This window comes from Mangifera indica, chromosome 10 (assembly GCF_011075055.1).
Source record: "Mangifera indica cultivar Alphonso chromosome 10, CATAS_Mindica_2.1, whole genome shotgun sequence".
Taxonomy (NCBI): Eukaryota; Viridiplantae; Streptophyta; class Magnoliopsida; order Sapindales; family Anacardiaceae; genus Mangifera; species Mangifera indica.
In genome coordinates this window covers 17,178,935-17,192,334 of record NC_058146.1, presented here as the reverse complement: position 1 = coordinate 17,192,334, position 13,400 = coordinate 17,178,935, and the positions used below count along the sequence as shown (strand labels likewise).

The following is a 13,400-nucleotide window of genomic DNA, read 5'->3' as shown; positions in this document are numbered from 1 at the left end:
AAATCAAATGAAACATAAATGTCACCGTTTCCTTCACTTGTCTTCTTTTGCAAAGAATCTTGGAAAGGACTTAGAAGTGGGGCAAAACGATTTGGAAGTGTTAGTAGAAATTCACTAAGAGACTTGTGACAAGTGATATTAAGACAAGCTGAAGTTGGGTTCTGGAAATAGTCATGTCAATGGTTTCTTTTTAAGTATCATTTTTATGTAATTACACGTGTCACCAAGCCCACACTTGACAAATCCAAGTTGTTCCCTAAGTCATCTTTAAAGTCTAGCAACCAAACCCCAACCTTATTCATTTATAATTATTTTTTCAAACATTATTCTTGTTCAATTACTATTTAATTGGCTCAAACTCAAACTAAAATTGTTCCTTTTATATTTGAGTTAAGTTCAGATAAATTGAATCAACCCTACATATATTTTAATCCATATATAGCCTTTTCTTTTCTACTCAATCACACTGGCTTGTCACTTTTTGTTTAGTTCAGTTTAATTATAATAAAATTTGACATTCTTAATACTATTAAATTCACTTATTAGATTTGAAATGATACTTTATATATAAGGATCTATGACTAATTAAGATATTCAGTACTATTATTACTAAAATGTTTCATTAATGGTTGAAAATATCTGGGCAACAGGCTACCTTGATCCTTTGCCATGTCTATTACTATAAAAGCAAATTTGTAGAGTTTGTTAAGGTTAATTTTATAAATCACATCAGTTCATTCAAAATTTTCTTTTTTAAGCTGTTTTACTCGTAAACAGAAATTTGTAATTTCGATTATAAATATCTTTATTGATAATAATGGATTACAAAATACATCGAACTTGTAGATCGGGCTAGAATCAACGTGGGCTGAATCTGAACAAGACTTATACAATCTAGTTGACTCAAATTCAAATATAAAGAATGACTCATAGTTAACTTATTTTATCTAAACTCAAATCGAGCTCTACCAATATTTAACAGCAAGTCCATATACAAAGCAACAACTAAACTGCAAGGGAAAATAGCCCTAATGGATGAATCCAGCCCCATTCATTTTTTACAGTTTACTCTGAAGCTTCTCCAACTGTGATGGCCTGGCTGTGACTCCTTGGAGATACTCCTTCAAACTGTGCGACTTAGGTATTATGTCATGAAGCTGAAGCCCGTCTGTAAAATTCAATAATGCCGACTTGTGACTCTTGATTCTTAACTTCATGCCCACCTTTTTGTAGGAAATAGAAGAAGGAGGAAGATCAGTAACGATGTCGAATCTGTTTTCAATGCGAAGGAGATGAAGATTGCTGAGTGCATTGAACACTTTCCTGAATCCTTCGTTTCCAACCTTGGGGCTGGCGAAGACAAAGGCCGTGACCACGCATGCTTCCTCCGAACCTGTGCGCTTATTGTATTGATTGGTAACTATATCAGTTGCGTTTAATGTTGCAAGAGCTGCACCGAGACTGTGACCTGCTACTGTTATACTGACTTCCTCTTCCCTGTACTCGGGCTTGTTCACCAGATTCTTAACAGCATTCAGCACCTACGTAAATATACCATAATAGAAATACATATCAAGAAAAAAGAAAATGAAGAAATCAGTAAATTATTTTGATTTAATTAAAACTTACATAACTTAATGTGATACCAATATAGTTCATGGGTTATGATTCAGGTAGACAAATGTTTAATTGACCTTAAGGCTTGATTTCCTTTTGAAAACCCAGGTACAATAGTTTTATACATTAAAAGTTGTTATTCAGAAAGTTCCAGCAGAGGAATTTATGTTAGTGTGAATTTTAAAAAATCTATGGTTTTCGAAAGCATGATACATCAGAAATGTTTCATGAGAGAACGACAGGTCATTGTAATTTTATGATGTTTATGAATTCAGAAAGCATGAGACATCCGGAATTCCTGTAATCTTAAACTGCTTAAATTCAGCGTTTCTATAAGGTATATGTATATCCTGCGCACTGAAATGATTTTATTTTATTCATGCAAATTCATTTTACGTTCTTACCTGGTCTCTAGCACTCAATTTACTGGAGGAGGGTTCAGTATTAGGCGATGTGTAGATTGAGAGAAACCCTTTGTGCACTTGTGGATCATGGCTCTTCCCAAAAATCTCAGAAGCTGACACTTGATCGAATCGAGCATTCTTGAACCACTCAGACAGAGAAAGAGTTCCTCTCCAGCAAATCAAAATGTCTCTTCTTCCCATCACTTTCTTTCCTTCATCTGTGGCCACAGCAACATACCCAAACCACGCAGACTGGTCCTCCACCATCCAGTCGATCCAGGAAGCAACGTCTGAGTTTGCAAAAATATAGTCAGTCACAGTGTATAAAATTCCCAAATGTATCTGTTTCAATGGCAGCTTCAGAAAATAAGTCTTCCTTTGCATAAGCTGGACGTGTTTCATCTTCTGAGTTAACCGAGTCATAAATAACTTGAACTCTTTCACCATAGAGTTTTATATAGTTTCTCAGATTGGTGTTCAGAGGTTTCAACAGGCCCTCCCAATTCTTCTCGCCACTAAGCTTCTTCCAGTTCGCCATCACTCTTCTCTTCGTTTTGCTTTATCTTGCTGTGGGAAGACACTCATACTTCTGCATGCCATTTATAGAACAAATGGAGCCTGGAAGAGAATTAGGCAGCCTTTTGGTCTCATGATTATATTATTTAGGAAATAAGCAATCTTTCGCAATTAAGAAAATTTGTAGTTTTTTTTATTTCCCTATCACATTTACTATCCAAATTATGTTTATTTGAGATTCAACTTTCAAATTTTTTGATTAAAGAAACTAAATTTCATATCTTTATATTGAAGAGAGCAATTTTTTCAACATTTTTATTTAAACATATCAAACTAATTATCCTATTTTTAAAAGAAACAATCTTAATTGCCTTTTTTATTTTTCCGTACTTTCAATCAAAATTATTGAAAATTTAATTCTTTAAATATATATATATATATATATATATATATTCTTGTCACTACCTTAATCCAACGTGGAAAATAAGTCATCGAAATTTTCTAGGAATAAAGTCATTGAAGTTGGAATAGGGGCGGCTGATGAAGGTGTGGAGGAAAATATTCCAACTCTTCTCCTTCCATATCACAACCTTAATCCAATATGGAAAATTCCAAATAAAAAAAGCCATCGAAATTTTCTAGGAAAAATCTCATTGCAGTTGGAATAGGGCCGGCTGATGCATTCCTGTGGAAGAGTTTTTTTGTGGTTCCTATTGAATACTGAGCTTTCTTGTAGTTTTGTTCTCATGGCTGTTGCTTTCCCATGTTGAGGTGTATTGTTGCCTGGCTAGGATCTTGCTTAACTTGGCCTTGTGAATTTGAGATTGAGAGTGTTGTTTTGGAACTGTTTAATATTAGAAATTTCTAAATGTGGGCTAATATTAATTATGTTTTGGTTTAATAAAATCAGATAATTGAATAATTTAATGTCAGTTTACAGATAAATTTAAGTGATCAATAAAGACAAGTTTAATATACTTAAAAGTTATGATCTGGGTGGACAGTATAAGTGTGGATCTTGAGATTTATTGGACTTTGATGGAAAGTTAATTAACCTACTATAAATTGGTTAGGTTCTTGCTAAAAAATCTGGTACAATATAGTTGCAATATAATTTACCCATACAAAGCTATCATTCAGAAAGGTTTTTAGAGTAGAAAATCAAGTCACATCGAAAAGTGATTTTGACAGATAATTCTAGTGATTTGCAAAGGCTTTTCAGTTTCAAATTAAATAGAAATCCGGATATTTCTAAAACTTTAATATTTAATTCAATATTTTATAATCTATGCATTGATTCTGTGAGTTATAATTACATGATTTTATGTTTGTTCGTGCATAATAAATCTTACATTTAAAGCTGGGACATGTCATTGAGTTGCAATTTTGTATTTTAGAGTTCCGCGGTCCTCTTGTGGGGGATGAGCTTAGACTGTTTGCCTTTTGACTTGGTTTGTCAAATGCACATGCTTACTTACCCAAAATTTAATTTAAAAAAAAAAAAAAACCTCTTCTCCTTCCATAAATGGCTGAATTAAAACTTGTTCATCAAGTTTGGGAGAAAACAAAACTTAGGCATGTAAATCAATGATATTAAATTAGGAAGAATAGACTTCTACAAATTAAATGTTAGAAATTAAAAAAAAAAAAAGAGAGACTTGCAATCAAGAATCTAAGGTTGGTATATAAAAAAAGGAAAATTAATTAATTTACCCATTTTTCCTGAGTAATAAGAATTTACCCCTAATTTTGGGGTTTAAACTAAAATATCCATACTTTAAAGGATTTAAACGAAAATGTCTTAAATATATAATAAAATATCAAAACTATTATTCTTTTATTCTATATAAACTATATCTCTTCTGTTATCTATTAACATATACAATTTTAATTATTATCCAAAAGAGATTTTTAGAGAGAGAAAAGAAGTTTGTGATATCGAGGCATTTATACGTATTATAACTTCAATGGTTATTATTTTATTAATAATGCAATTATATGTGTTGTTTTCTATAATAAATTTAGAGTTGTGAATAAAAATTAAATTGATAAAAATTATAGGGGTATTTTGTAATTATTATAATAGTAAAGGGTGAAATGATATTTTACAATAAAGGGTGTTAGAGATATTAGATAATATTTAGAGGTAAAATGATATTTTACAATGAAAGATGTTAGAGATATTAAATAATATTTGAGGGTAAAATGATATTTTACAATATAAGGTAAAATAATATTTTTAAAAATTAGTATCAATATGTAATAAAATTATGAAATAAGTGTAATTGTGTAATAGAAATAAAATCATAAATTCAAAATTGTGGAATAGGTATGATTTGGAAAATTTGTCGTTTTCTTTGATTTTGACATGAAGGGTAGTTTTGTTTATACATTAAAAATAAGACATTTTTGTTTAAAATTGAAAAAATTGGGTAATTTTATTTTCCACCCCTAATTTTTGGGTTTAATTAATTTCCCATAAAAAAATGCATTTACTTATAAATTGTAATAGTAATTTGAAGACTTAATATCAACCAATAGGATATTGTTGAGATTTGTGAATTTAAATAAGTAACCATATGAGACTTTTCCTCGCACGTAGACACTAACATATAGCCAATTTCTCAAGAACTTGTGAATTTGAATAAGCAACCATTAGAGTTTGTTGTTCTTCCATGGAATCAATACCCAACTATTTTAAGGGGTGAGATTTTCCCTCACAATTAGAGGCTTGTGGAAAATGCACCACATAACATTAGGTCATAGTTATTTTTTTGTTGCTTATTGTTTTAATATTTATTTAATTTATTATTTGTCGAATCAATCACAATTCAGATCGAGCTCTTGACTGAGTCAATGTTTAATAAATTTGTAACACTAAATAATAGGACACTATTGAAACTTTATTAATTTGAATAAACAACCATCTAAGCTCTAGTTTAATCAATACCAGACTATTTTAAAGGTTGAGATTTTCCAATACAATTAGATACTTGCATCTACTCCCTTTTTCAAGGGATATGAGACAACTCAATACATGTCACTATTAAGACTCAAACCAAATTCATTTGGTAAGGAAAATATAACACATTCAGCTAGATTACAAATCTTTTTTTATTGACTGTTGTTTAATGTTTATTTATTCTATTATCGGTTAAATGAATCAAGATTCAAACTAACTTTTGGACTAGGTCAATGCCTAATTCGAGTTTGAATTCATCATTTTCACATTTAACTTATGAATGACAAGCATGTATAAACCTCCAAGTTTGAAGATGAAAATATTGTAATGAAAAATCTAAGGCTTGATATGAAAATGCATTCACTTATGACTGGTAACATTAATTCTAATAGTTTGTAATATGGAACAAAAGGTCAAAACAAGTATAGTAGACTTGGAGATGGGGTAATTAACACGTGACTTTGAATAAGCAATATAATAAATTTATGCATAGCAAATTAAATATAATCTATGGGAGACCAAATCAAAGAAAATGAATGGCCTAAAATTTTTTCTTAACTATGAATTAACTATGTGCAAATAGGCAAACAAGTACGACCACATATTTTCAACTGCTGAATAGACTTTGAAAGCACATTCATCCTAAAAAAATACTTATAATCAAGAATCCAAGGCTTGTTATAAAAAATGCATTTACTTATTACTTGTGATAGTAATTTTAATAGACTTGTAATATCAAACAATAGGACATTGTTGAAACTTGTGAATTCGAATAAGCAGCCATCCAAGCCCGATGCTCTCTTGTGGAATCAATACAACCAAAATCTGTTCAATCCCATAAGCTATCTCAAGGGGTGGGAGTTTTTCTTGTTAGAAAATTTTTTGATATGTAGTAACATTAATTATAATTTTGGTTTAATAAAATCGGATAATTCAATAATTCAATAACAATTTAAGTAATCAATAAAAATAAATTCAATATAATTAAAGTTTATGTTCTGGATGGATAACATTAGTGTAAATCTTAAGGTTTATTAGACTTTATATTTTCAGTAGTGAAAGACTCAATACTTGTAATTGTTAAGACTCAAACCAAAGTTTAGTTGGTTAGGAATATGTACCACATATCACCAAGTCATAATTCTTTTTTTCTGACTATTATTCCAATATTTATTTAATCTATTATTTGTTTGACAATTGATGAGACCAATCAAGACTTAGACCGACACTTAGACTATGTTTACATTTGATCTAAATTTGAATACATTGTTCTCACATTGAACTTATGAATTAAAAATATATGTACAATACTAGGTTAAAAAAATTGTAATGAAAAATCTAAGGTTTGGCATAAACAATGCATTTACTTGTGACTTGTAACATTAATTCTAATAGATTAATTGTGACATGGAACAAAAGAAAAAACAAGCGTATTAGACATGAAGATGGAGTCATTAACACGTGACTTTGAATAAGCATATAATAAATTTATACATAGCAAATTAAGAATAATTTATGGGAGACCTAATCGAAGAAAATAAATAGAGTAATAGTTTTCTACCTTCATTCAATTTTTTCTAGAGAACCTTGAAAGTAAAATACAAATATACTAATATTTTAGAGATTTGTAATTAGAGCTTTTGTGTAATCAATACAAACAATGAAAACTAATTGGAGAAGAAGAAAGAGTTCTTTGAAATTAGACAAATGTAAATATTCTAATTATCAAATCAAATCACATTATGGATCTCGTATCTTGTCTTGTTACATCCATTTTCTCTTATCTACATTAAGCACAATGTATAAGAAATACTATAATCTCTTTAAATTTTAATTGTTATTACTTAATCTATATATCTACATTTGTAATGGTAAAATATCATATCTCTGTGATTATGATGTTTTATTGATTTTTTACCGGAAATAGATAAAATGGTACAACCCTTATGTGTACAAACGTTTACATATCATATGTGAGGAAGAAGAAACAAGAAGAAAGAGAATATTAAACTAAATTAAGCCAAGAAACTAAAGTGATCAAAGTAATTATAAGGATCAATACTATATGCAGAGAGTAATTATCTATGGTGATAATTATCAAAGTAATTATAGTAATAATCAAGATAAATCAAAACCTTGTAAAGATATTAAAAAAATATTTGAAATAGGAAAAGATTACTTTTGGGATAATTTTAAAAGGTGTAAATAATGAGAAAACAAGGAAAGAAAATATTTGATCAAAGTATTCTCCAATTCCATCAGCGATGAAGGTGTGGATTTACTAATTGAATAATTTTACATGCACTCATTTGTAGTATCAAATTAATTTTATGCCATTGTATAATTAGTTATAATTTTATCTTTAATTAAAAATTATTAATAGTATGATTACATATTATTTGAATATCCAATTTAATGTCGACATAATTTTGTTATTTATTTTCAGTGCTGGTCTTGTTTTCTTAAGAAGTCTTATTGCATAATAATAAAAAGGTCTACTAACTTTCTTGTTTACATAATAATAAAAGGCCAATATATAATTATTGCTTATTTCCTAATATAATTTTCCTAACTAATATAATCGTTGAATCAAGCTAAGGTGGCCTAATCCTCTTTATAGGCTTGAATCAGTCTGACTTGAATTTTCACCCTTCAAGATTCATACCATCAAAATGAGCAACTTTCAACCGAAACGACTTGGAAAAAGGCCCCATCAAATTCGCACGTTGAGAGCCTGGACTTGTTGAAGAACCACTGCCACCTCCTGTGACAAGCTCACTACTATCGCCAGAAAGCGCTCCCCTGGACTAGGACTATTGTCATATCATTTATTTCGTATCTAATTTCAATTTTAATTCTTTAAAAAATGTTCTAAGGAGAATCTATTTTCATACAACTTTTTAGCAGAAATACACATGATCCATTTTCACACAGAGATATAAATTCATCTTCAGCTTTTGGTAGCATACATGAATGAAAACCTGCTAAAACCACAACCATTTAATACCAATAAGACAACAGAGCCTTAACTAGCAATGAAATAAATGAACGGAAGGGCAAAGGCATGCGTTTTCGGTGTAATGAGAAATATGCCTTTGGGCATAAGTGTAAGAAAAAGCAATTGTACACTTTACAATTCAAGTAAATATAGGGGTTGGTGGAGATCCAATGATGGATGATGATAGAGAGGTAGTGGAGGAAGAGCCGAACCTTCTGCACCTGTCCCTAAATGCCTTCAATGGTTCAACATGTCCCAGAATCATGAGACTGCAAGGGATACATGGAGGGAAGCCCATCTTTATACTGATTGATTCTGGGAGTACTCACAATATTGAGTGCAAAAAGAACCTCTAAACCAGGATGTAGACTTGAATCTATTGAAGGAACAAAGGTGAGAGTAGACAATGGGCAAGAATTAAAGTGCAACTTGATGTGTGAGGCCTTCAGTTGGAAATGCAAGGACAATAATCTTTATTAGTGATTTTTTAAATCTTTAATTTAACAATTTGGTTCAAACTCTAAAATTTATCAGTGATTTTTTACCATATCTCTTAAAATGTATTTAGTTTAGATAATATTTTATTATCAAAATTGAAATATTATCTTAAAAATAGATTACTTAGAAGATTATTAAGTATAAATAATTATTATATTCGATACAACTTGATAAAATTTTGTAGTTATAAATAATTTTTATGTTTTGTTAGAAGTAATACTTAAGTGTCCTCAAATATAATTATTCTAAAATATTTTTTATATTATTTGTAATACTAGTTAAAAATAAAATTATTTTTGTTTTAAAAAAATAATAAATAAGAATATAATTATAATAAAATTAAGATTACGTTGGTAATATTTTAGTATTAAAAATGGATATGATAATAAGATGACGTTACCATTGACAATAGAAAGTTGTTATAATATTTTATTACTTATAAATTAAATAAAATAATGTAAATAATAAAAAATAGGTTATTAAAGTAATCTCTAAAGTTTAGTAATCAAATACCATCTTATTCTTTTATAATTCTTTTCTTTAACATTATTCTTGTTCAATTATTATTTAACTCCTCAAACTCAAACTAAAATTAATCCTTTTAGATTTGAGTTAAGTTCAGATAAGTTAAATCAACCCCTACATATACTAAAATTGATCATATATAGTCTTTTTTTTTTCTACTCAATCATACTCTCTTGTTACTTTTTATCTAATTCAGTTTAATTATAATAAAATTTGACATTCTTAATAATATTAAATTGGCTTATTAGATTTGAAATGATACTTTGTATATAAGGATATATGACTAATTAAGATATTGAGTACTATTATCACTAAAATGTCTCATTAATGGTAGAAAATATTTGTGAGTATTTCTCAGACTATTTTTAAGTCAATTTATTATAGTATGGCAACGTCTTCATAATGGCATGGTGTCGCACAAACTTTAAAGTTTTCAACAGCCAACAAAAATATTTAGGAGGCCCAGAGACTATTTCACAGCCAAGGTTGGATGAAATGGTAAATTTTTATTTATAAAGTTTTACAAAATCAAATTCTCATCCAATATCTACTTTTGTTAGTAAATTTTATTTGATTTTTTTGGCAATTATTCTACTTATCTGGTTACTTCTTTTTTCTCTAATGATAATTCATTTTTCTTTTACGACTATTTTTTCTTCTTTGACATGTTTAAACAATTAATTCAAATAAATTGAATTCAAGCTCAAGCTAGTCATTATATATTCAAGTTGAGCTTAAGTTGACCATTATTCAGACTCAACATAAATCCACCCTTCATGGCTTCCAGATCATTTCTGTGATAGTTTGACCCTGAAGGCTAAGGTGTAATCAACTATATAGACATGACAGTGAGTTGTGTCAGCCACTCCAACATAGTGTATCGTGCCTAGAGACAGGTCGGCCTACTAACTTGTCAAGGCTTGCAACAAGACCTAGAGCTCCTTAGAACATGCCTTTGTGAGCCCTTATTGAGTTGACCTACAAAATTATATAATATTTTTTTTTGAAAATTTTTAATTATTTATTATTTTTTAACTAATCATATTGGATTAGCCAGTAGACTTTGCCTTAAATCCCCCAGCACAATGTCGATGGCCTACAAATCATATCCCATGAGGCCAAACCAAAAAAGAAGGACCTAATCTAGGCAATGGGTTGCCTTGAGCCCTTGCCATGTCTATTGCTATAGAAGCAAAAGTTATTGTAGAGTTTGTTAAGTTTAATTTTACAAATCACATTGGTTTAGTCAAAATTTTCTTTTTCTATTGTGTCACTCATAAATATAAATTTTTAATTTCAATGGTAAACATCTTTATTGATAATAATGGATATTAAAATACATCAAACTCGTAGATTGGGCTAGAATCAAAGTGGGTTAACTCTGAACAAAACCTACACAATCTAACTGACTCAAATCCAATTATAAAGATCAACCCATACTTAATTTATTCCATCTTAACTCGATTCAAGCTCTACCAACAGATAATAACAAATCAATACACAAAGTAACAACTAAACAGCAAGGGAAAATAGCCCTAATGGATGAATCCAGCCCCTTTCATTTTTTAAAGTTTACTCTGAAGCTTTCCCTACTGTGATTGCCTGGCTGTGACTCCTTGGAGATACTCCTTCAAACTGTGCGACTCAGGTATTATGTCATGAAGCTGAAGCCCGTCTATAAAATTCAATAATGCCGACTTGTGACTCTTGATTCTTAACTTCATGCCCACTTTTTTGTAGGAAATAAAGGAGGGAGGAAGATCAGTAACGATGTCCAATCTGTTTTCAATGCGCAGGAGATGAAGATTACTGAGTGCATTAAACACTTTCCTGAATCCTTTGTTTCCAACCTTGGGGCTAGGGCTGGATTCGAGCCGAGCCAGAAACGAGCCGGGCTCAGCTCGGCTCGATCGAGCTCGAGCCGAGCCCGAGCTGGCTCGGATTGACTCGGAATATTTTTTAAAAAATTTTTTTATACAAAACGGCGTCATTTTGATCCATATATATATACAAAACGGTGTCGTTTTGATATAATAAACGAGCCGTTACCGAACCGAGCTGAAAACGAGCCGAACTCGAGCCGACCCTTAAAAAGCCGAGCCGAGCCCGAGCTGGCTGCGAGCCGAGCTCGGCTCGGCTCGAATCCAGCCCTACTTGGGGCTGGCGAAGACAAAGGCCGTGACCACGCATGCTTCCTTCGAACCTGTGCGCTTATTGTATTGATTGGTAACTATATCAGTTGCGTTCAATGTTGCAAGAGCTGCACCGAGACTGTGACCTGCTACTGTTATACTGATTTCCTCTTCCCTGTACTCGGGCTTGTTCACCAGATTCTTAACAGCATTCATCACCTACGTAAATGTACCATAATAGAAATACATATCAAGAAAAAAGAAAATGAAGAAATCAGTAAATTATTTTGATTTAATTAAAACTTATATAACTTAATGTGATACCAATATAGTTCATGGGTTATGATTTAGGTAGACAAATGTTTATTTGAACTGAGGCTTGGTTTCCTTTTGAAAACCCAGATACAATAGTTTAATGCATTAAAAGTTGTTATTCAGAAAGTTCCAGCAGAGGAATTCATGTTACTGTGAATTTTAAAAAATCTATGGTTTTCGAAAGCATGACACATCAGAAATGTTTCATGAGAGGACGACAGGTCATTGTAATTTTATGATGTTTATGAATTCAGAAAGCATGACACATCCGGAATTCCTGTAATCTTAAACTGCTTAAATTCAGCGTTTCTATAAGGTATATGTATATCCTGCGCAGTGAAATGATTTTATTTTATTCATGCAAATTCATCTTACGTTCTTACCTGGTCTCTAGCACTCAAATTACTGGAGGAGGGTTCAGTACTAGGCGATGTGTAGATTGAGAGAAACCCTTTGTGCACTTGTGGATCTTGGCTCTTCTCAAAAATCTCAGAAGCTGACACTTGATCGAATTGAGCATTCTTGAACCACTCAGCCGGAGAAACAGTTCCTCTCCAGCAAATCAAAATGTCTCTTCTTCCCATCACTCTCTTTCCTTCATCTGTAGCCACAGCAACATACCCAAACCACGCATACTGGTCCTTCACCATCCAGTCGAACCAGGGAGCAACGTCTGAGTTTGCAAAAATATAGTCAGTCACAGTGTATAAATTCTCAAATGTACCTGTTTCAATGGCAGCTTCAGAAAATAAGTCTTCCTTTGCGTAAGCTGGACGTGTTTTATCTTCTGAGTTAACCGAGTCATAAATAACTTGAACTCTTTTACCATAGAGTTTTATATAGTCTCGCAGATTGGTGTTCAGAGGTTTCAACAGGCTCTCCCAATTCTTCTCGCCACTAAGCTCCTTCCAGTTCGCCATCACTCTTCTCTTCGTTTTGCTTTATCTTGCTGTGGGGAGACACTCATACTACTGCATGCCATTTATAGAACAAAGGGAGCCTGGAACAGAATTAGGCAATCTTTTGGTCTCATGATTATATTATTTAGGAAATAAGCAATCTTTCGCAATTAAGAAAATTTGCGTTTTCTTGTTTTTGCCGTGCTTTTAATTAGAAATATTAAAAGTTCAGTTCGCTTAATAGAGATATATGTACTTATATATATTTTGTTATCCCATCATATAAAAAATTTGAATTAGAATTAATAAGAGGTATTGAATAAAACTATGATAAAATTTCCTCTACAGTATTGTGTCTTCTAAGAGGTCTTACTCTCTCATCTAGAGTAGTTTGCTCCGAACAATTGGTGCTCTTAAGTCAGTCCAAAGAATACTAGCCCATGAACAATAATTAACCTCCAATTCACAACATAAAATTTCTATTATAAATCAAATAAAACTCATTTAATCAAACTAATTATAAAGTTGTTGACA

The 13,400-nt window shown here is 31.1% G+C and overlaps 2 protein-coding genes across 2 annotated transcripts; both read right to left on the bottom strand.

Annotated features, from left to right (window-relative positions):
• Window positions 1-936: 936 nt before the first annotated feature.
• On the bottom strand, window positions 937-2,609 carry LOC123227904 (phospholipase A1-IIgamma-like). The gene is made up of 2 exons (XM_044653037.1): window positions 2,022-2,609; window positions 937-1,541 (listed from the first exon to the last, which is right to left on the bottom strand). Exons 1-2 carry the CDS (start codon window positions 2,466-2,468, stop codon window positions 1,059-1,061), a joined length of 930 nt encoding a protein of 309 aa, XP_044508972.1. The 5' UTR covers window positions 2,469-2,609; the 3' UTR covers window positions 937-1,058.
• Window positions 2,610-11,109: 8,500 nt separating this feature from the next.
• LOC123226820 (phospholipase A1-IIgamma-like) lies at window positions 11,110-12,915 on the bottom strand. The gene is made up of 3 exons (XM_044651335.1): window positions 12,351-12,915; window positions 11,675-11,871; window positions 11,110-11,299 (listed from the first exon to the last, which is right to left on the bottom strand). The coding sequence occupies exons 1-3, from the start codon at window positions 12,885-12,887 to the stop codon at window positions 11,110-11,112; spliced, it is 924 nt and encodes a 307-aa protein (XP_044507270.1). The 5' UTR covers window positions 12,888-12,915.
• Window positions 12,916-13,400: the final 485 nt, after the last annotated feature.

Excerpts from the sequence above, each read along its gene's own strand:
- LOC123226820 (XM_044651335.1), bottom strand. The coding sequence starts at position 12,887 with ATGGCGAACTGGAAGGAGCTTAGTGGCGAGAAGAATTGGGAGAGCCTG. Across the intron at positions 11,872-12,350 it reads ATTTGAGTGCTAGAGACCAG|GTGATGAATGCTGTTAAGAA; the intron begins GTAAGAACGTAA and ends ACATTTACGTAG. Across the intron at positions 11,300-11,674 it reads TTTGTCTTCGCCAGCCCCAA|ATTGGACATCGTTACTGATC; the intron begins GTAGGGCTGGAT and ends CATTGAAAACAG.
- LOC123227904 (XM_044653037.1), bottom strand. The coding sequence starts at position 2,468 with ATGGTGAAAGAGTTCAAGTTATTTATGACTCGGTTAACTCAGAAGATG. Across the intron at positions 1,542-2,021 it reads AATTGAGTGCTAGAGACCAG|GTGCTGAATGCTGTTAAGAA; the intron begins GTAAGAACGTAA and ends ATATTTACGTAG.